Source organism: Streptopelia decaocto, assembly GCF_964273445.1.
Source record: "Streptopelia decaocto genome assembly, chromosome: 10".
NCBI classification, from domain to species: Eukaryota; Metazoa; Chordata; class Aves; order Columbiformes; family Columbidae; genus Streptopelia; species Streptopelia decaocto.
In genome coordinates this window covers 13,652,987-13,677,272 of record NC_138665.1, presented here as the reverse complement: position 1 = coordinate 13,677,272, position 24,286 = coordinate 13,652,987, and the positions used below count along the sequence as shown (strand labels likewise).

At 38.4% G+C, this 24,286-nt stretch overlaps 1 protein-coding gene across 5 annotated transcripts in view; it reads left to right on the top strand.

The window, feature by feature from the left end:
* The window catches only part of KLHL13 (kelch like family member 13), an 81,080-nt gene extending 58,860 nt beyond the window's left edge, over window positions 1-22,220 (top strand). For all 5 annotated transcript variants that reach the window (XM_082062003.1, XM_082062002.1, XM_082062004.1 and 2 more), the window contains 6 exons: window positions 682-823; window positions 3,054-3,186; window positions 3,438-3,634; window positions 10,058-10,853; window positions 18,536-18,649; window positions 20,661-22,220. In XM_082062003.1, coding sequence (XP_081918129.1) covers window positions 682-823; window positions 3,054-3,186; window positions 3,438-3,634; window positions 10,058-10,853; window positions 18,536-18,649; window positions 20,661-21,148 — 1,870 coding nt within the window. In that variant the 3' untranslated portion in view covers window positions 21,149-22,220. The remainder of the gene's footprint in view (window positions 1-681; window positions 824-3,053; window positions 3,187-3,437; window positions 3,635-10,057; window positions 10,854-18,535; window positions 18,650-20,660) is intronic.
* Window positions 22,221-24,286: the final 2,066 nt, after the last annotated feature.

Genomic DNA, 24,286 nt, shown 5'->3' with positions numbered 1-24,286 from the left:
ATAGTGCAATAATTCTTTAACAATTCTACCTAAAATTGGTCCTTCCTGTCTAGATTTGGACAGGAATTGCTTGGAGTCAAAAACATAAGTATTGAGTTCACACTAACAAATCTTAAAATTATGAAGTGGTTGCCTGCAGAGACAAACTCTTTGATATCTTGTCCTAAAGGAGTTCTTCTAGTTGTTTATGAATGTAGCTTACAGTTCCAGCTCGAAATTCCACTACGTGTATTTCACGCTTGAGCAAGATCTTGTAAGCCATAAGAACAAAAATACTGAATATTATATTTAAAGTTTCAATCTTTTGCCTTTCCTTGGCAATCTGCTAAGATATTTGATTCTGAAAACTGAACAAAGCTCTTGCAAGCATCCTACAGTACTGGGGGCACACGTAGAAATAAAAGAACTTGCAAGTGTCTTAATCAGGGAGGCAGAGTGGAAGGAAAAAATTATTAGCTAAAAATATGTTTTTGAAATTACATTGTTTTAGGGGCTGTTAACACTTCACTTTCTTAGATTATCTGAAAGGGACCACTAAGGACTGGTTCTGTCACCTGCTGATTTTTGATGTATAGCATGTATGCTGTTACATTTCATCCCAGAAGACTATGGTTTTAATACACAAGAACACTGAATGGAAATGAGTTTGGTCTTAAGGTTTCTTTGTTCTATTCCTCTTAGATCTCTGGTGGAAGAGGAGGATCCTCATATGAAAGTATCTCTTGGTAGCAGCGATATGGGCGTCTCTGCCCATCTACAGTCTTCTAAGACAGGGACCACAAGATTTTTCACCAGCAATACTCACAGTTCTGTGGTATTACAGGTAATTAAATGTTCTTGTGTCAGTATTGATCTGTACTGAGAATTTTGGCTGCTCTAAACAATGCCTCCACTCAATAGACTTTATCAGACTAGTAATTCCTAAAAAGCCTCAAAAAATGTGTTAGTGTGCTGTGCTGACAGTGTCCACAAGCAAGTATGGCTTATAACTCCTTTTCTTGTGAGGTAAAGGTTCAACTTGTAGCAATAGCTTGCATAAAAACCCTGGCCTTTTCTTTGGGTTGTATCTCTGTCCACTCTGTGTTTCTAAGAGGTGATGTCATTTAAACGGTGAAGTGGCAGCTCTATTGAAGAAGCTCACTTGAATATAACCATGTCATTGCGGTAGGTGAGCCCCAGTACCATCTCCTGTGCGAGAGCTGCCTGAGGGATGTGACCGAGGAGAACCCCACGCTCCCTCCTCACGGCCCTGCCATGGCAGAGCCCGGCCAGCTTTGCTGTAACGCTCTGTGCTGGCTCTGACTATATGGCACTACCGTATGGTGGAACAGATAAAAATGTTGTTCTCTGGGAAGCTTTTAAGAATTTAAACCTAAATTCGTTTTATCTTCTTGTTTCTGCTGGAGTTTCTACACACCATAGAACTTGCCGTAACTCTTGCTGCTCTCCAGCGCAGACTTGCGTAGGAGTACAGATGAATTCTGTGTGGCATGACTGCTTGGAGAACTGACATTTAGTTTTTTTGATTTGCTGCCATTTTAAATAAATTGCCTAAGTTTTAGAACAAAAATGAGAAGGATTTTTTGTTGTTTCTTTCAGGGAAGATAGTGATTCTTTTGTTTTAGTTTCTAAGGCTTGGGCGTCTGTGCACAGCTCTCCCTCATTTGTAAATTTTGGAACAAGTTAAATGGTTCTAAATATTTTTCTCTATGTCTCTTTAGGTTTTATACTTATTGTAATAGAAACTGTTTATTTGATGTGCTTGGAGTTGTCCCCTTGCTGTAGGTTTTCTAGTTAAAGCTAAAGTCAGCTAATGGAAAGATTTCCCTCAATGCAAGATCGCATCAATATGAACTGGTTACCATCTGAAAGGAAACCGCTTAGACTATATTGTATATTTTATACTCAAAAAAATCATCAGTGAAGGACGTTTACAAACTCTAAAACACCAAATGTGGAGTTGTGCCTTGCACAGTTTGTACTTTGTCAGAAAAATACTCTGGTCATCAGTATACTAGTAGCAAAGATACTTTTAATGTGGCAAGGGACATAACAGTAAATAATGATAGTGAGAATCCTGGGTGAAGTGTTCAGAACTTACTGCCCCTCATTTAATTTTTTCTTCAAAATTTGAGCAAAAAGTTGAAAAGCTTTGATTGTAGAAACTACAGACAAGTCGTTTGAGGCATTGAAATGCATTAGTTTTATATCAACCTGTGTTTTGCTTCTCGTATTTATTTGAGCTAATAACTCATTTTTTCATTTGCACTCTGTTCTGTGCAACAAATTTGAATGTTCATTTCTACTTACCTTTGCAGTTTTAAAAATGCAGCCTTTCTTTAAGATAACATTTTAAACCTTGGGGGCTGATGCCAAGACTAAATGTTAAAACTATAAGGACGATGTTTTATTCTTGTTAGTACTTGAAAAACATCAGGCATGACTGGTTGAAGGAGATTGGTTTATGTTTGAGCCTTTGTTCTGCAGTGCATGAAGGAGACGAGTATTCAGACCATCTTCTGATATCCCAAACCAGGCATATCTTCAGTGGAAGATGCCATGTAAACTCCAGTAATAAATTTGATAATCATAGAAGCAGGTGACACCTTTCTTTTAGGCCCCCATGTTTTGCAGCCTCTTAGGTTGCAAAGCACTTAAATTGGTGTGGGACAGAAATATGTCTAGAATGCATATGTGTCCAGAAAGGGCATGTCCAAAAAAGATTTCAGACCCTACCTGGAGCAATTGCTAGAGCTTACAAAACAAACTCCTTCCTGGAAATAACTTAATTAGCTGAATAAAACTAAGGCCCAGTGTTTGCATTCTTTAACCATTCCTGGAAAATAATAATTATTCTGCTTGTTTTCCAGTGAATAATTATCATTGAATATATTAGAGAGAATGGTTGTAAGATGGCAAATAACTTAGTGACTTTTTGGAACTATAGTACATATATAAATAAAAGTAAATAAGTATTTACGTAAAGGAAATGAAAGAGATTCCCACTCTCCTCCCAGATCAAGTGAATGCTTCACATGGTGCTTTTCTTGCAGGGTTTTGACCAGCTGCGGGTGGAAGGTTTGCTTTGTGATGTGACGCTTGTTCCAGGAGATGGTGACGAAGTGTTTCCCGTTCACAGAGCGATGATGGCTTCTGCAAGTGATTACTTCAAGGCGATGTTCACAGGTGGGGCTTCTGTTAAAGTAATGCCCGCTGCTATCTCCAAATTGCCATCGTTTGGACACTCAAACACATGTTCAGTATTGTGTGAATTAGCCCAGGACTGCAAATAAATCTACATAGTTGTACTCTCTCTACTGTTGCATATGGGTTTTTAAACTAGACTTCAAAATTGTATTTAAATTTTGTATAAGTTTATGAAATTATTTCAAATCAGTCAAATTGATCATATAAACTTACCTACGTGTCTTTTTCAGGAGGAATGAAGGAACAGGATTTAATGTGCATTAAACTTCATGGTGTGAACAAAATAGGCCTGAAGAAGATCATTGATTTCATTTATACTGCAAAACTTTCCCTTAATATGGACAACCTTCAGGACACTCTGGAAGCTGCCAGTTTTTTGCAGATTTTACCTGTTTTGGACTTCTGTAAAGTGTTTCTTATCTCCGGGGTAAGACTTACTGCTTGTTTCACATTTACTTTTTTTTTTTAATATATAAGAACAATGACTATGTAATGGTCAAAGTCTAAAATGCTGTTATTCATAATTTGGATTCACAGAGAACAAGTTTGCTTTGTAGTTTTCTTGAAAATCTTTTTTTCTTCTAAGTATTATGTACACTCTTGAGTTTGCTATAAATGTTATAGCACATTAAAATTCTTTTAATTCCTGAGTGCACTGCCATGATGACAGCAACGATGATGATCAGAGTTCCCAGATTCCTTACTGGCACATAAGGAAAGAGATGTGACATGAAAACACTCCTTTCATTTATCTGGCTCCAGCCTCTTGTTAAAAGCGTTTGGTTTATACTCCTCTGTTTAATCCTGTTGTTTATCAAGCATAGCTCATGTATACATTTGATCACCTAGGGTTGCTTTTCAGAGGTTTTCTTTTTTGAACATCCTTCTTAAATCTCAGATGTCAGAGGTTTCAGGGTCTTGCTGCATGACTGCACTCATTCTAGCGCTACAGTCAACTTACCACGTACATTTTGCATGTGTCAGTTATGTTTGCTTTATTCTATAGTTAAAACAGTGCAGCTATCTGTTTTCTAACTTAAACATAGTATATAAACAATGCCAACATGATGCTTCAATACCTTTCCTAGGGCTTGCCCTACTGTCTTGTATTAATATAGTTCCGTCCTGCCAACAATAAGGAGCACCTACTTTGTGGGGCTGCAGAATGAGAGAGCTTTAAGAGTGGTGCTGTCGGAGCAGTTCTGCCTAGAGGGACACTTGGGCATTATTTCTGATGTTTCCTGGAGGTTGTCTGATGTTAATGTAAATTGCTTATATACCTTAAGAGAAATCTAACTTTACCTGTAACAGGGAAACTAGTATGTTCTACATGAATTATAATAGGTGGAATTCAGCTTTCTGATACTCTGAAATGAGAAATAAAGAAGCAGGTATTCCAGTTGATCCTTGGGGTACAAACTTAGAATTGTGACCTCCCTAATGAAGACGTGTACCAGGATTTATGCAAACCAGAGGACTCCAAGCTGCTAATAACAGCAATCTGTTCCATAGGGAAAGTGTTAGAGGCATTTAGGCTTTATAACACTACTGTTTTGCTTTTAATTTTGGCATCTTTTCTAATGGCCGCTTCTCTGTGAATGTTGTGATAATACTCTTAAATCCTACGCCATCTATTTTTCTGTTGCGCAGGTTTTTTTCCCTTCCAAAAGGATGCAGTCTGCCTCTCCAGGGTGGATGCTGCTATAAAAGCCAACTTGGAATAAGGTCTTGCTGTTCTTTGAGTCAGGGCTTCGGAGCAGCCTCCCTTTGGGAGGGGAGGCCCAGGGACACTGTTGCCCTTTCCCCTTCCCTGCTCTTTTAGGGCAAGAGCTTCTTTATCTTAAATCACGTTATTTGGAAGAATTGTTTTCGTTGTTTTGAATGCTTGTTTTCTGGAGGTTCCTTCACTTACAGTGTTGACTCAGTCACTGTTTTGGTTCAAGTAGGAGATGTCTTGTTTGACGCTACATTTTGAAAGAATCAGGAAGACTTCTCTTAATTTTATTGATTCTCTTAAATATTTCCATTTATATTGATGTCTAAGGAGACGATCTTATTCATTGTATAAATGTAGAGAAAGTACAAAACTAAGTTAGTGCTGTTAGCCTAGTTATGTCCTCAGCATTTTTATACAAAGAATTTTTGAAAGAAAACTTACTATTGAATTTGTTGGAACAGGAACCAGAGTTGGTTAGCAAAAGGGTTGTTTTTTTTCTTGAATGACCATATCTTAGCTTTACAATGGTTACTCCCCACTGTACTAGCTTTGCTGAATTTTTGAAGGAACATTTCTGTAATTTAAGTGAGTTTTCTGAGCAAGTCTTGAGCTTATTTCTGTTGAAAATAGCTGAGAGCAGCATCTGATGCAACCATTCCCAGACAAATACCTAATTGTCTTTAAATTGTCTAGGGAGTCCATTGTTCAAGAGATTATAGAAGTCAGTTCATGTAAAGCGGAATGTAACTGTGTTACTTCATAAGAAATATTTACAAAGAAAAACATAGGCTTAAGGTAACAGCTTAATTTGTGCAAAAAATGGTGTGACCTTCAAAGAGTGCTACATGTTGTAGCTGACCGGTGAATGTTCTTTTGGCTGTTGTGCTTGTCCACCCCTCCTGTCAAGTATCCCATTGCTCTGACAGTCTTTGCTCTGCAGCTGAACACACTCCCAGAGAAGCACTGGAATGTTTCCGAAGATGTTTCCAGTCTTACTTCTAGTATTGCTTTTAAATATTTATAGCCATACGATAGACTTGGACTGCTCCCACATTCAGATCTAAATGAGCTATAATGTAATTAAAATTAATAAAAATTCCGTGGAAATATTTTCAGGGTAGTGAGTGTTAGAAAATGCACAATAATGTTTTTGTAAAAGTAGCAGCAGTGTACAAAATGAAGGAATATGAGAAACCTATCCACGTAAATTACAGCACTCAGGGGAAAATCACTGAGTAATGGGGAAGGGGATGTTATACTGTAATTAAAGAAAACATTCCAAAACACTGAAAATTAATGTCATGGCTGTAGCTTTCATATAGCTGCATAAGTAAATTTTATTCTTTCTGTAGTTCTGTGCTTTGCATTTTTGTAACAAATTATCAAATATTGAGGGCTTAATATTTGGAAGTCCTGTCTTGTCACAATAACTTGGTTAACTGAGGATGGAGGGAAGCGGTCTCAGTTTTGTGGTTGTGTGGGATGGAATGCCGGGAAGCTCTACCAGGCACCAGAAATTCACCTTTTCTAGTGTGAGGGTATGATTAAGTCTGTTTTCTGAGCTGGTTAAACTTCTGTGCTGTTATTTCTGGACTTCTGTATATGGGACCCCACAGAAAAATTGAGGATTTCAGGAGAATGTAAGCTCTTGTAAACTTAGAGCCTTTGAAACACCATGGTGGGTGCTTCAGCGTCTGACAGTCATTGAAACCGAAGAAAGGCGCCTAATTATTTTGTGGTACTGGGCTTGAGGACATGATTTTCCGTGCATGTTATTTCTCCTGAGTTGTTCTCCAGGGTTTTCATGCTTGCAATCATTTTGTTCTGTGTCCAGTTTTGTAGTATTTCATAGTCAATTGTGTTTTCACCAGAGCTGGGAAGTGATTACTTCAACATTTCAAAGAATTGTCAACTGCTTTCTCAAGAAAGTACTCGAGGTTTTGCATTTGGTTTTTCAGGCTGTAATAATAGTGTGCGGTGCTTTACCTTTCTTTTTTTGAAAAGCTCTTTAGTATTTTCTGGAACTTTCACTCAAGCTTTCTAATGAGCAGTTACAATGGGAATGAGCAGCTATGTTCAGTAGTCAAAGCCCAAGTAAAACAGGGTTTATTTAAAATTCTTGGCGACTTATGGCGGTTGCTGTTTGACCAGTTATGGCTTGTAGCTCTTTCTGTGTGTCTTTACTAGTTACTGGATTCACTGTACAGCCAGTCTTGTATTTTCATCTGATATTTCTATTCTTCCCGTTCACTTCAGTGGGATTTCCAGAAGTAGCAGTTGTTGATGAGCTCCTGACTGACTGACTTCCATAGAGAACGGTTTCCACACCTCTCAAAAGTACCATACCATAAGTCAAACTTTTTCTGAAAATCAACATTTGAGTAACTCTCAAGTACTTAAGTGTTTAAACAACATTGTTGTTCTTCAATGCTGTCCAATTTTGAATATTTAGGTAAAAATAACTGTGTATTGAAGGATTATTTTTTGGCTCAGGACTTAAGAGTCTTTAGAGTATGTATTTTTATGACTGTGAAATCTTTGCAATATAATTTAGCCTGGTATGTTGATTGCTATCTTAGAGCACAGTCAAGTTGTTAATAGTAATTTTGCCAATGAAGGTAACTTTTAATAAAATATTTAATATGATACCCTGATGTGAGGTGAGAGATGGAATTTGTAGGTAAACCAAAGTACACAATTTCATAAGCATAATGGGGAGTGCTTGCAATGATAGTATGAAAAAACCAACCCTGAGTGCAGTACAGTTCCAGTGGATTAATTAAGGCAGTGTAAGGCAAATTTTCAGAGAGTTGGGGGTGACTGGAAACTGCTGATGTCATGTTCATCAGTTGTTAACAGTATATAATGTGACAATAAATTCCTCAACTGTAAGCATTCCAGGAACACATTCAACTGCATAGATTTACGGTGCAACATAGTTATGATGATACATCAACTGGATGCACGCTGGGCACTTGATAACTGGCATACATTCTGTGCTGGGTCTATAAATGCTTCATTGCAACCTGAGCACCATGTGCCAATGGGACATAATCTGGACCTTTTTTGCTTTGTTCTTTTGACTTCAGGCATGTCTTTTCTGTATGCCATAGTACCTTTCTGTCAGCTTACCTTGATATGGAGGAAGTGCTGCATCTCTGTAGTTTGATACCAGGGAATATATTCCAATGTAGTTTTAAAATACAATTACTGTGTAGCAAGAGTTAAATTTTGTGGTATACGGTAAGCCAGCTGTTCATTAAGGGGTGATTTTTCTGTTGCTTTATTTTTATTATACAGCTTGAAAGAGATTTCAGAAGTAAGACTGTCCTGTTTCAGGTACTTAATTTAAGGTATGCCGTTACTGCAATTATGCGATTAATTTATGTAAATTAAAAATACTGAAAGGAAATGCACGAAAATTAGTTTGATACTGACTCTCAAAAACAGTAAAAAGAAGAAAAAAATGTTTCTAAAGCATCAGAGGATGTTTTATAGGTCATTGCTTGCTGAGGCGATTATATTTTGGTATAAGCAATGTGGTCTTTCTTCTAATACAAAAATAATTTCCATTCATGCATTACACAGATATTCTATGATAGAACTCCTGACAGTCTGCCACACATTCATCTTCTAGATAGGACCTGAATACAGGATTAGAGTTCCTGGAGATGAAGAATAAGATTTGGAATATTTGACTGTATGAAGATGTGTGAATGGAGACTTTGGGTGACTGCAGATCTTAACTCTAGGGCACCTTAGATCAGTGAATTAAAAAACCCTCCTATTCCCATGCTCATTAGACTTTTCAATTTTCTAGTATTAAAGGACAATGATCAGATTGAGTTATACAGTATTAAAATCTTGTAATCTCTGTCATGACCAGAAGGTCATTTGAAGGTTTTTGGGTTCTTAGGCTGCAATCAGGTCATAGTCCTCAATCTTTATAATCTTTTTTAAAATAACCATGAGATTTGGAAGCTTAAATTCTTCTGGCATTACAAATATAATGAGAATCACAAAGTTGTGGAAATTGTCAACATTGAGTAGGACTGACATGCACAGGGACTAGAAGGGGTGTGTAAAAGAAGCTTGGGTTAGAATAAGGACTGAATGGAAACAAAGCTGCAGTTCTCAGCAAGAATTATCCGAAAATTGACTTGCTTTGCATGTGTACTGTAGAGCTTGCTGAAATGAATTGGCTGGGTTCACTGGAGACCCGCTTTAAGTTGTGTCCCATCCCTCCTGTCTTTCTTCCTCCTTGAATCACAAGTGACCTCAGAAATTTAGGAGCCAAAGATGTAAGAAAGACAGATACAGCAGCACTGTGAAAGATGTGATTATCAAGATAGGGTTGCTCAGGTATTGGATGGAATTAGGGCATGGCCCCTACTGCTAAAGCATTTCATGTGCTGGGTATTTCCAGGGGAAATCCTCCCAGATTCATTCTTTAAAAAAAAAAAAAAGTTAAATACGTGTTAAAAGTTCACTACCTTTGTCTTATTTTTGACAATGCCATGTATTTGATTTTGAACATAATCTGTAAGAGCACCACCTTGATTTATTAAAGATCCAATTTTGTTTGTTTCTAAGTAATGTATTCATGGGATTGAACACTGTTAATAAATAGTCTGAAGTATGTGGCTTTGGAGAGGTAGCTGTGCCATTCTCTTTGACTGCACTATGACAATACAATTTTAATAATGTTAGAAAATGTTTGTTGGTGAGACCTACTTTTGTATTATTCTCTGTAACCTTGAGCTGATCACTTCTCCCTTAACTGCATTTTCCATAACATATTACTTACAAAGATGTTTGCAGAGCTTTTCAAAGATTAAGTGCTGCGTAATTGCTATATGTCATCGTTGTGTAATGTATTTGACATAATTAATATATGCCATATGCTTTTTACTTGTCTCATTTCTCTCCTCAAAATAAAGAATACATTGGATCTCCCCTTGCAGTCATGAATATATACATCACGTTGAATATTTATTTGCTCGTGTGTGAATCACCTTGAGCATTGTGACATGATGTAATATTGCTGATTCTATAGTATTCATTAATTCTACGTTAACATTTATATGCCAAATTAGGAAAGTGTTCTGATTCCTATTTCTGTTTACTTAATAGGTTTCGTTGGAAAACTGTGTTGAGGTTGGGCGAATTGCCAACACATACAATCTCACAGAAGTGGATAAATATGTTAATAATTTCATCCTGAAGAACTTTCCTGCATTATTAAGTACTGGTGAATTTGTGAAACTCCCCTTTGAGCGTCTTGCCTTTGTGCTTTCAAGTAATAGCCTTAAGCACTGCACTGAACTTGAACTCTTCAAGGCCGCGTGTCGCTGGCTACGGTATGAGGACCCTCGGATGGAGTATGCTGCAAAGCTAATGAAGAACATCAGGTTTCCACTCATGACGCCCCAGGATCTTATTAACTATGTTCAAACAGTGGACTTCATGAGAACTGACAATACCTGTGTCAACTTGCTATTGGAAGCCAGCAATTACCAAATGATGCCATACATGCAACCGGTGATGCAGTCGGAGAGAACTGCCATTCGGTCGGACAGCACTCACTTGGTGACCTTGGGGGGCGTGCTGAGGCAGCAGCTGGTGGTCAGCAAGGAGTTACGGATGTATGACGAAAAGGCCCACGAATGGAAATCCTTGGCTCCCATGGATGCACCGAGGTACCAGCATGGCATCGCCGTGATCGGAAACTTTCTGTACGTGGTTGGGGGCCAGAGCAATTATGACACGAAAGGAAAGACGGCGGTTGACACGGTCTTTAGGTTTGATCCTCGCTACAACAAGTGGATGCAAGTCGCATCTTTAAATGAGAAGCGCACCTTCTTCCACCTAAGTGCCCTCAAAGGACATTTGTATGCAGTCGGTGGTCGAAATGCAGCGGGTGAGCTAGGTGAGTGCTTATTCTCAAGTGTGGCTGCTTGCCATGCTTTTTAGGCCTTCAAATCATAGAGTTAGAGAATAGTTTGGATTGGAAGGGTCCTTCAAAGCTCATCTAGATCAACCCCCCTGCAATGAGCAGGGACATCTTCAGCCAGATACTGTGCTGCCCTAGGAATGGGTGGAGAGGAAACCAGTTGCAGTTTTTGGCATGCAGCTTCTTTCTGGAAATAGTACAAATGCATAGAGAAATTTGGGCACTATTAGCAGTTAATTTTAGAAGGGCTTCCACAAAAAAAAACCCACCACACACAACAAAAGCAAACCATGTATCTTGTGTATTGATGCATAGTATCCAATGCCTTCACCTTTATCATCAAACATGAAGCGTGTGTGTGTGTGTGTGTATATATATATATATATATATATATATATAAAAATGTAACTGTACACAAAACCCCAAATCATTACTTAAGTGAGAAAATGAGAAAACAAATCTGGTCTTTTCACTCTTAAGGGATACATGACTTTCTAACTGAAACTCACTGTTGAATTAACATTGCATTTTAAAAGATGCAAAATTTCTGGAATAGTAATTATTTTTAAAGGTGGGCTAATGACTGAGTGATTTGTTTCACTCACAGGTCAGTGAAATTCACATCTCCTGACATTCTGGACTTTTTTATTACTAAAAATGTTATATTTTGCCTGTCATCTGTGCTCATGTGACCACGCAGTGAACTTATTCATATGAATGACCCTGTCCTGCTGTCTCCTTTTTTCCCCCGTTGCAAATGATGATTCATTTTATTTGACCAAAAAAATAAAAAAAAAATCAGCTTCTGGGAAATAAGATGGTCAGAAACAAAGAATAAATACATGGTAACTTTTAATTGAATAGAAGTCTGTAGGGGGTGGCCCAAATTAATGCACTGCATTTTCCAAAACTCTAGCGGTTAGCATTTGCTGTCAAGTGTGGGAGCATACAGTCAATTGGAAATTTGTCTGTGCTTCAAAATTGAAGTGTAACAATGATTATGCTTGGAATTTTAGCATAATGTTATATCTAAACCAGATGTAACATTTAATTATTTTATTTGCTGCTTTCAGCCCAATACACAACCATATCTTGACAAGTCTTTGTGGCAGTATCTCTGAGATTTGCTTTTTAGAAGTGCATTGATATCTTTAAGTGAGAAACATGTTTAATTGAAACAATACAAAACCTAATTTGTGCTGCAGCACCTGTGATATTCTTTTTATTAGTGTATCTCAGTCATTCACATATACACTTTGTTTCATGATCAGATTGCAGACTTTCTTAGGAAACACAGAGTGCATTGCTTCCACTACTCAAAACCAAGCTGGTTTTGCTAGAAGTTTAAAATCTGTTCTAATGTTTGATGAAATGAGACATTTAAACATGTCTCCTGTTTCCAAAAAGGCATGGGAAATTGTTTTGCAATAACTTGTTTTCCCTAAACAGCCATTTTCTGATGCAGATCCAGAGGTTTTCAGAGTTTTTCTTACATGTCACTTTATCTACCTGGAAATACATTCTAAAAGCAAGCTTAATACCCTGTAAAAGACCAAATGTACAAATTAATGTGTCTTGATCTTTATCTTGAATAGCAGAAAAGCTGACCTTCATTGAGCTATTTTCTAATCAAATAAATTAATAGCAGATAATTAGATTGCTGTCCTTGTGTACTGTACCATCTTAAACAGAGTAGGGTTATAAGAATGGCAGTGAAAAAGTTACAAGTCTAACAAAATCAGTATGAAATAATTCAGTGACTAAGGCAGTGCAATCTGGGTGTACAGCAGGCTTTACGCGCAGTGTTTGTCTTCAATTAGATCAAGCGGTGTCATTCTGCTGACCTCAACTCTTCTGCAGCTCTAATGAAAAGACAAAAATCTATCAGCTGTCTAAAATTCTTCTGTAAAGATATCATTAAAATGCTGCAGCGATTTCCACGCAGACCCGAAAAATGTCGTTGGATCATTCTGTGGGAAGAGAATTGTATAAATGCTAAATATTGTAGCTGTCTGATGCTTTGATTTGGGGCTTCAGGTTCTTTTCTTGTTAATTGTGAGGCAAGTCACTTTTCATTTTCATGTTTCTTTCATAAACCCTGACAGCCGAAAGATGAAATCCAGCTTAAACTTCCCATTCTCTTCAGATGAGAAAAACTCTGGAGCATTTCATAGAAGAGAAGGTCAAATGTATGTTGGACAGGTATTAAAGATTTTGCCCTTGGGTTCAAACTAATTTCAGTCTATTGTTAGAGAGGAAAAATTCCCAAAACCTGAATTCAGCTTTCCAGAAGATCAGCTCTTACGGAAAACAGCTGAAAGATTAAAATTACTATAATGGATTTCTTTATTATTTTTCCTCCTGACACATTGACTGGAATAAAAATTACACTTTTTTGAGTCTCTCTGTCAGGCCATCCCAAAACAGCTTCCAAATGTTTAACCTTCTGTGACCTTTGTAAATACCACTTTCTACCTTAGTAGTATGTGCCTTGGCAGTAATAAGGAGCTACTATTTTATCAGCGTGTGCCACTGAGAAAAGTTTGGTTCATTGGTAGGGACAGGTGAATTTGAATGTATGTGGTACATTCATTGGGATATGGTAAATGGATCTCTGAAACGTATTGAATTATGAAATTGTAGTTCAGATTTTTCAACGCTGTGACAATTTAGTGCCATGCAGAAGCATGCACCACTCCTAGGAGGATTGTATCTAATTCTGGTTGGTTCTTTTTACGTGTCAAAGCAGGCACCTGCCAAAGATATTCCCAGCAGGCAGGGAGAGCAGCACCCTGGCACGAGGAGGAGAGCACCTGGAGAAGGCAGGAGTGCAAAAGGCAAGATGGTTTGGAAAAGGAGACAAGGGGAAAACCAGATGTGGTTCAGAGATGCTCATGAAGCAGAGCTCATTGGCAGTTTCCAGCTGCTCTGGATACTGTTTTCTCGGACAAGTAAATTTTTTTTAGCTTTTTTGAAAGAGTTCATTTGTGGTGCTTGATGATGGTGGCAGAAGTTGTGCCTTTAAGCATGATAAGTTAGACACTCTCCAGATACTTCAGGCTCTACTTTTGATGGGCTTGAGTGGAGTTTGAGATTTTTATATATGGGCTTTTCCTAAACACTTCAGAGCATGTTGGGTTGTGACTAAACCACAGATTCATTGATACCTTCATCATCATGCTGCAAGAGAAGACTTCTAGTCCAGGGCAGAACACTTTGGTGTTCTTCTGACCCGCTGCCCAGCAAGTGGGAAGGCATTTATTTTCCAGGTGCCTGCTATGATGCTTAACCCTCAATTCAAACAACTCCTTGTTTATGTAAAATTTCTCTTATGATTCTATATAACATATATATTTTAAATGTTGTTGGTTAAGAAGAACAATATGCAACTTTACCCAGTTGGGCTGTTGGTTGTCTGTGTATTACTGTGAATGTCAAACTGAAGCGTGAACTGGGGATCTCTTGCACAGGAGCTTATTTTGAAGTGCTAGGGACAGAATTACTCAGGGTGCTGTATAATTTAACCAAGTCAGCTTTGAGTTCTACAGAAGCAAGCTGTATTACAGAAATAATATAACAAGATGAAGATCCTGGGTTTTAGGATGTCACCCACAATTGCTAAGTGCGGCTGTAAGAAACACGTTAGAAGGTACTGACAGAGAAGTGGTAAATATCTGTATCCTCCTCAAACAGCATCACAGATGGCACTATGAAATGAGTGCAGACTGAACGTCCCTTGGGACTGCCGAAGCTTTGTGTCTTTTTGAGATTGCTTAATTCTATTAAAATGAGGCCTGTCTTCCCTGGATTATGGTAATGAACAGATTAGAAGTTCCACTGTTAAACATAAATAAAGCCTGATTTGAATCATTCATGCTGTTGGGAGAATGAATCAACCAGTCTCATGCTATATAGAATATATACTTGGGTTCAGTGAAGTAGCAGTTCTTTTGAGTGTTTCATGAATGATACTTTGTCTGGAGATGATGTAGAGAAAACATCCTGATGCCTCTGAAATTAACAGGCACCTTTACTAGCTGAATTTTTGTGGGTTTTTTTTCCTTTTCCATGCAGAGGGAGAAGTGGAATGAGCTTGCAAGGGAGCAGGGAAACAACTGTGCAGAACAACTGAACAGAACAGTAGGGCTTTTTTTCAGCTGGAAAATAATCAGCTTTGTTTTAAGCACTGTAGATTTGAGATATGAGTTGGAACGATTTGTCTGAAATGCTGTCAAACTGTACTTTATTTCTACTGGTGATGTTTAAAGAATTTTGAAGCCACATCAGACAGTGAAGGATCTTGGACTCAGCAGCATCCTTTCTTAGATAACTAATGTCTTCACAGTGAGGTGATAGAGATGTAGTAATGTGTACCAATCTCTGCATATTTCATCTTCTCTTGCTGAAGTGACCGTTTGGCTGTGCTTCCTCTCTCAAATGCATAGGGCAGAGTGAGGTAAACAGTTGTCCGGTGTTGAATGTCACGTTAGTCTGGCTGCTGCTGGGTTTGGGGTTGCGTTGCACGGACTCTGCTCTTCCTGTCCTTGTGGTCTATTAGAAATTTAAGGTCCTCACCTCAGCACAGAGTGGGAAGCACTTTTGTTTTTGGGAAAGCAAGTAGAATGATGATTTTGGTGCAGCATAGCATCAAACAGCGGGTCAGAGGGTCTGCTGTCAGGGTAGAACTGGGACAGCTATAATTACTTGCACGTCAAATCTGTTTTTCTCCATTCTTGAAATTTCTGTGCTGCTTTGTTTTCTTCTGATTGCTAAGTGGAGCGGAGTAGAAAGGAGCTTTCCATTTTTAGAGAAGTATATTGGAAAGGATAAATACTTTTATACAGGAAAGAGCATGGGTTTATTTGGGGATTGGGCAAATACTGCATGTGGTGTGAACATGGCAGTATGCACAAATACAGCTCATAGATTTAATTTTAGGTGTGAATTGTGGAATCAGTTCTTTGTGCCTATGCCTTTATTTGAGCAAAAGGCTGTCTTCAGCATTCAACGGCTTTATGGCTGCATAAGTCCTTGGTGGATATACATAATCTGCAGGATATCAAATGGGATAAACACAAAAATTTTTAAGAGGAGATTTTTAGGTTCATTAAAAAGAAAACAAAAATGAAGCCTGACTTCAAAACATTTCATTGTAGAAGAATGCTTGGGTGCCTTTTCATACATTTCCTAATGCAGATTTCTACCTGTACATGTGTGTAATGTGAAAGGCAGCTCGAGGCTCATGTCTGATGGCTGAGGTAGGAAATGTGGGAACAAGAGGACGAGATTATAGACAAAGTGTTTAGTGAAGGACGGATCTCTTAGACTAAAATTGGGAACTTGCTCATGTCGGGCAGGTTTTTAGGTTTTTGGCATGTCAACAGTAGTGTATGGACACACTTTACTTCAGTTACTTTGCATAATTTTTTGAATCTTTTGTCCATCTTACAAAGCCCTGAGATCACTGGTGTAACTTGGGGTCCATGTGGAAGGCTCTCTTATAAAACAAGAAGCATTTCTACTTTTAAACAGTTTCAAGTAAATGAAATTAATCCTTTCATACCTGCAAGTCAATGTACATCATTTGCTTTGAAAGAAACAGTAATTTAGTGTGTTTTCCCTTATAAAATGAATAGTGTTCTCGACCAGCACTTTTCATATTTCTTAAATTTTAATTTTAGCTCCTGGGTGGGGAAAAGCTGAAGAAAATCCAGTGTGCTGTAACAATTTAGCAACTAGTATGTGCAATATAGATTTAAAAAATTTCTAACCTTAGATGATGCTCAACTAGTTGTGAAACGGTATTGCTGACACTGGAACTGGAAGCTTTTATTTTGAGTGTGTCTGCTTGAGATACTAATTGTATGGAATTAAAAATATGATCCAGTTTTGCAACACTAAGGACGTTATGTGTTTTGTAGCAGCTAAAAGAAAATTCAGGAAGTCACTGTAATGTGTTCTTTGCTACATTTTTCCATGACTAGGGATTTTTTGGTGGTAGGCTGAGACCGTAGCTATACCTTACTCTTCCAAAATTCTCCAAAGGAGGATGATGATGGGTTTTTTTTGTGGGTGGTGGTGTTTTTGTTGTTTGTTTCTTGTTGTTTTTTTGTTGTTTTTTTGTTTGTTTGTTAGGACAGATTAGGAGTTAGGATGAGCTACCTTATAGTCACTGTATGAGTGTCACTGATTGATATTCTTCACTGGCCTGCCCAGTATTGCTAATTCTGCAGGCTTATGCTAACACTAGCTAGTTTTTGCCTTTAAAATGACAAGCTACTCAGCTTCTGAATATCTTTTTGTCTCTTTTCAGTTGATGTGTAATCCTGGCCTGTAAGTCACCATCACTGGTTCCATAGAGCTGGCTCGGATTTTTCTACCCTCGATTGAAAAAAAGCTTTTTCTAGAGCGAGTAAAATGCCACTGTCAAAGACAGATTCAATTTTGTACACATAGTTCATAAACATCTTTCTTCAGAGATTAAGCATTGTATAAAAAGCATTAGAATCTGATTCTTAATTTTCCTTATTTAAAATGAGATTTAGTTTAAGATAACACAGTTATTGATAATTGCTTTGTGTATCATAAGGTCACTGTATTACAGGGTTTTTCAGGTTCACTTGCCCTTCTGGTCATATTGTACTATTCAAGCTGTCAATCTCTACAGCTTGCTCAGATCCATTATTAAATCTGTGTCTTATTTCTGTTCTCTGTGCTTATTGCATTATCCTTTTCCTGCAACCCCACATTTCTTCCATCCCACTTCAAAGAGGGGATCCCTCCTCAGAACTGCTTTCTGCAAGGACACCTGGGTTCTGCGTTTCTTTTTAACTTAGAACTGATTTCTGATTTGATGGATCCTCTGATAATGTTAACATTCCAGTTCACAAAGAAAACTGCACAAACGGGGCTGGGTATTGACACAGACACTGCTGCTTTCCATTTCAGAGTCAATGATGTTTCATCTTGTATTTTTTTTAAAGCTTGGCTTTTGTAAACTGTTTGAATTAGTGACTTGCATATGCTGCACTGTATGTTGCTGTGCAAGTACTTAGTAACACATTGCAAGACAATAGAAAATTAGTTGACGGTTGCTGCCCTCTTTTGAGGGCACAGGACCATTTCAATTTGAAATACCAAGAAGAAAATCTATCCTGATCTTTCTGTATAGGTGGGATGTTGCTGAAGACTTGAGCCTGTTCTGGTTGCCAGATGTATTGATCCTCTTAGAGACAGGTTTTAAGTTTATTCCCCATCTCTCTACAGCAGGCACTGAAAGGGAGTTGTACAAGAGGAAAAGGGTGGAAAAGCTGAATTCACCCACTTCTGTTGCCATTTTCTCCGCTGTCCCACAACTGTACCCCCAGCCGGGTTCAGGAGCCAGGGCAGGTTTTTGTGTCAAGCAGGAATGGGAATGATACAAGTAGAAGGCAAGAATGCAAGAGGGTGTTTTATTCCTTTTGTTCCTCTGGGATGAGGCTTGAGGTTTTTTTTGCATTGTCTCTCGACATAATGCTCAATAATTCCCTTGATGCTTTCTCAGCCGAACACTGCTTCTCATTGATGCTTCCTCTGTTTATGAATATATTACTGCCACTGCGACTGTACTCAAACCCAAACTGCTTCAACGTTTTTATATTCTCATTTGTTTTAAACAGCCACTGTGGAATGTTACAATCCCAGGATGAATGAATGGAGCTACGTTGCAAAAATGAATGAACCCCACTATGGTCATGCTGGAACAGTCTATGGGGGATTAATGTATATTTCAGGTAAATAATTCTTGTGACCGTATCATCTCTATGAAACAATTACTTATGTAACTTTTCCTCTTTCAGTGGGAGACAATAAAGATTGTCTCTGGTTGCAGTAGGTTTGCTATGGTGTAAGCAGTGATGCAATTTCCTAAGAAGCCAGTCAAACAACATATATACTGCAGAGCCTGAGGAAACTATTTTAGGTAATATTATGCATTTACATAATAAATGACAGCTCTGAATTCCAAAGCAGTTATTCACTTCAGCCAGCAGAATGTTTTTCTATGGCAACACCACATATATACATTTATATAGCAATAACCATTAAGTATGCCCTTTTTGATACATTTTGGAAAAGCACTGGAAATTTTAATATTTTGAGGAAGAACATCTGCCTTCATTGAGCTAATGGAAAGGGACAAGTTTTCATGTTAATCACAATGTATGAATGGTGTCTGTACTTTCACTGGCCTTTCAACTGTGATGTGCTCCGTCCTATATGTCACTGTTTGATTCCATTTTTTTTCCAAACAGGGGGCAATAGGTTTTCTGAAAATCTGGTCTCTGCTCAATTTTTAAAGGAGATTCAGCCTGTCTGTCAGTGATCTCTGCAGAGATCATGGCCCTATGAATGTTCTCCTACTGTGGTTTTAAGGGATGTCCTCTAAGAACTAAGCTGAAATTCAGGGTGAGAGGTGGGACAAGGTTGCTTGGCTGTGAAGAACTGGTGGGGAGATGCACTGGAACAGATTGGTCCTTGGGGCATTATGAATTAGGGGGCCTTGTATCAGTAGGCTAGGAGGAGGGATTTGTTTTCAAATCTACAATAAAGTACATCTGCTTATTTTTCTATGACCAAGTCCATTAAGCCAGCTTCTAATCATTGTGCTGCTTTTTGTATTTTGTTGCCCCTTTTGCTTGTTTTACTGCAGGTGGCACATGTATATTCTCCCTGCTGTGCTTTTTTTTCATGTAGATGTTGTATATTTCCCAGATGTTCTCAGATATCCCAAGTCTAGACACTTTTGGGGTTGAAAATGTGAAGGTTGGCTCCTTTGTCATTAAAGCCTCTTCTCTCTGACAGGCTCCCAAGTGCTGCCTCTACTTTTGCTGTCATTAAGTGTCAGGGCCAGACAGTCCTCTTATTTATTCCAGATTTAATTCTTATTGTCCAGCTGAAGAATTAAGTAATTTCTTGCATAACTCCTGCAGACACCATGCCATCTCTGTCAGCTAATAATCCAAGCGTGATAATTCAGTGTTGAATGGTTAGCCCAGCAGGAGGTTGTTCAGTAGCAGTGTGTTCTCTGCATATTTTTAGCACCTCAAATACAGTTGCATTATGGTCTTAAACCATAGCTAATGAGCGTACAGTGTCTGAAATTGGTGTGACTGCTTTCTGACCTGCCAAGTGACCTTACAGAAAGGTGGGACGTTTCATCCACTGATGGGAAATTGTCCTGTGATTTCCCCTGAAGCCTCTCCAACTGCTTTTGCAGGGAACCGTGGAGAAGCTAAATATAGAAAGAACTGTAGGCATCTGTTAACAGAAGAATATTTGAAATCTGTTTCCTCTCTCTCTTTAGTTCAAGTTGATGAAAAATGTTTTCTGAAGAAAATTCTGCTATGTGATAGCAAAACACAATAGCGTAGTATCAAAATGTGAAAGGGAAAGGAATTCCTGGTTTCTTGATGTTGGGAAAGAAAACTAGCAAACCGAACAAATGTAAGCAAAGAAATAAATTTGCCAAAATGAAGCATAGGTAACAATTTTTTGTTATTTTAATCTGCCAGTATCATCTTAAGTAATGAGGTACTGTATGAGACGTGGCTTCTTTCCATATTCAGGTTTAAAGGACCAAGGTATATTAAAAATGTCATTTGAAATGGAGCACATACGTGATAGTAATCTAAGGTAATGTGATAACGATTTAGGGAAGGCTGAATTCATTCACAAAAATTTGTTTTTGCTATTTATTGCTTATTAAAGGTGAGCACTGCTCTAACATGTGTTTTATTTCTCTAGGAGGAATTACCCATGATACTTTCCAAAAGGAACTTATGTGTTTTGACCCTGACACAGACAAATGGACTCAGAAAGCTCCAATGACAACAGTCAGAGGTCTACATTGCATGTGTACTGTAGGGGACAAGCTATATGTTATTGGTGGAAATCACTTTAGAGGAACGAGTGATTATGATGATGTCCTAAGCTGTGAATATTACTCACCAACTCTAGACCAGTGGACTCCAATTGCTGCCATGTTACGTGGGCAAAGTGATGTTGGGGTTGCTGTCTTTGAAAATAAAATCTATGTTGTTGGAGGATATTCTTGGAATAATCGGTGTATGGTGGAAATAGTTCAGAAATATGATCCAGAAAAAGATGAGTGGCATAAAGTATTTGACCTTCCAGAATCGCTTGGTGGCATTCGAGCCTGCACTCTTACTGTTTTCCCACCGGAGGACAATACAGGGTCACCGTCGAGAGAATCTCCTCTTTCAGCACCTTAGAAACATCCCTTGACTTATGATGTTGTAGTAACACCTTTGCACTGCATCATGGAGTCTGTTAATTTTTCTTCAGTAGTTTCTGTTAGGCTTAGCCTACAGCATTTCGTACAATTACTGGAAAAAAAAAAGACTTTGACATTATTTGTGCTGTTTGTTTGGCCTAGAATGTTCGTCAAGTGGTTAACAAAAAATGATGTACTTACCCGAGCCAAATGTTTAACAAATGAGAAAATACTGTCTATAAAATGTATGAACTAGGTACGTTATTAATGTTGTGTATTGGGTGTGAGGTACCTTATAGCTTACATTTGGAAGCCCAATGAGTCAAATTGGAAGACTTTGTATTGACCATATTCTTTCACTAAATTTCATAGTTGAAATACTTTTTCCTTTCGTTTTTGACTGCCAATTACGAGGGGGGGGTAGACCGCACCAATGTGAACTATGACAGAAGGTTGCCAAGGGGCCTGAGCTACCTCCCTCTTTTCACAGAGTATTTTTGACATATCTGTTTACCCACCTGCCTCTGTGGGTGCATTCAGAGCATTTGAAGTTTCTTAGGCAGAGGGGGGAAATAAAGTAATTTTAAAATATTAGCACTATACAGGAAGCGGACCTTATAGAGGCTGGGAGTTTTTTATAACGTATATCAAGTGTTTTATCCTGAGTCGGTTGAATGATACTTCAAACAAAAGATTTGAACTGTTTGGGTTTTTTAATTTGGGTTTTTTTCAGGAATTGGCTTCCACTCACATGGGAGCACACACTATTAACAAATGGGAATTCAGCGCAGTTGTACATTCTGTTGTATGCCTGTGCTGAATATGGGTAGATAAGGGCTAGAAACATTAACTTAAGCCACTGAATTTGACCAAATCGTTCCATCAGATCAAATTTAATCTACCTTTTCTCCTTTGCTGTTGAGATAACTTGCATAATGTGTCCTCTGTATAGTCTCAGTTAATAAGGTTATCTAGCACAAAGTGCAGCTTCGGCGAGAGAGCTGCTTTTGCTCAGTGAACTTGGACTACCACATTTTACCTTCTTTTGTTCAATAAAACTTTTAACTGCAGTTATTCAGTCTAAGCTACCTCATTAATGTATTTGGTTTTCTTCCTCTGCCTCGCTGTCTCCAGGATACGCATTACGTATATCTGTGTGGGTAGATTAGTTTGCCAGGAAACCAATGCTGAAGTGATCACGAATGGGTGTTTTTGACCTACTTTTGAGGAACTATTTTGGCCTAATGTTTTCATTTTATCGTTAAGGACGGACAAAAGAACAAACGGTCTTAATTTTATTTTCATTGGAGAACTACTGCTGATGTGTGCAGCCGTGCAAAGTTACAGAAGTCGCTATCTGGTCCAAAATACAGCGCACTGCTGACAAATGGCAGCTCTGAGAGCTTGGAGGAGGCGAATACCATTGTGCTTGTTCTCAGCTTCCTGTCGTATGTTACGAGTGGTTTTGCTAATGAACACAGGGGACCGTCATCTAGCCAAAACGGTTTAAACCAGTTAGCTTATTTGATTGTGCTGCATATTACCAATAACCATGTAAAGCTTAATAGACTTCTGTTGGGAGGATACTATTTGTATTTTGTCCCTGCTTGATGCATCAAGCAGCAGTATTACTATGGTGTCAAATTTGGAAGTACTGGTATTTATTCTTTATGCAGTTTACTAGTAATAATCACTACCAAAATATATATGTAAACTTCAGGTTCAATTATAATAATTGTTTTGGTTAAAATTAAAAGCAATTATTCTTCTTTAAAAAAATAATAAACTTCTACGTAGCTCCGCAAGGTTGTTACAGGTGTTAGTTGTGGTACCAATGGAAAGTAGCCAGGCAAGATGAATTGACTCATCACCTTAAAAATCCTCTTCTAATGATGTGCAAAGCACAGATTAGTAAAATGTTGCTGTGTCGTTTAAGTGTCACATGCTACTAATTCTTATTTTTTCCAGCTCAGAGACCAGATTTTAGAATCTACTTGAGTTTAAATCCTCTGGTTTGAACATGCTGACATGAAGTCAGGTTCATCGGGGGCTCAACTTCAATGCCTCTGTGCAGACACACGTAGCACGGGTAACGAACACCTCTGGGGCTGTGATCTTATTGGCACCACAGATGTGGTGGGATGGCTCCTATGACAGGAGTGTTGGAATAGTGGATTAAATATAGTGCTTCAATCAAATTAATCTTCGAGGTTTTTTTCTTATATCTCCCTCTGGATTAAAATGTTCATAATTACATTGGTTAACATCTACTCACCGGGATTGAAAAGCTAACATCAAAGATTTGCCAAATACCTGCAAACTGTTTTCTTCTGTAATGCAGTGTAAAATGACTTGATGCTCATTAGATCTTTAACCATAGCATAACAAGCCCTTTGCATCACTGACTCCACAGCTGTATGTATACATATAGATAGAGCAGATACTCAATCTCCATTTTCAGTAAGGCTGCTTTTGTGAAGAGTAAGCCTGTCATAGTATCTAGACCCAGCAGTGTACATATGATAAGCAGCCGCCTCTTTTTTTCACAAATCTGGAATGCTTTCATTTTTGCAGTTACAGTAGCTAAATTAGAAAAGCATCTGGATAAAAAGCAATTAGCAGATATTTGTCCTGCATGTGAATAAGACTACATTAGCGCGCTAGCAGTGAGAGCTGCTGGAGCTGTCTGCCCTCTCCTGATGATCACAGACACACACTGCAATCTCAGAATTCATGTGGACTTTGCTATCTTTGGTGCCCAATTAGCAACACCAAAAGTGCTCACTTCCAGATACAACTCATCAAAAAGCCCAGCTGATATCCCTACGAAGAAACAGGGCACACAGAACGACCTGAGACAGCTTGGATGATGTTTCCCTTGTGCGTGTTTTGAAATAGGACAAGAGCAATGGGGAAGAAAACCTGGAAAAACCCAGATTATTTGACATTTCTTTGCCCTGTTCACACTGAAGAGCTGATCATCTGCGGGTGTCCAGTTTTCTGTGGTTCCCCTTCCCTTAGCAAGTGTTATAAAGTCTAAGAGTCTGGCCCAGGGCAAGCAATTCATGGCAGGGCCAAACCTCTCCTGGGGCATTTGCAGTCCTGGCATTCTTGGGACAATGGACTTGTCACGATG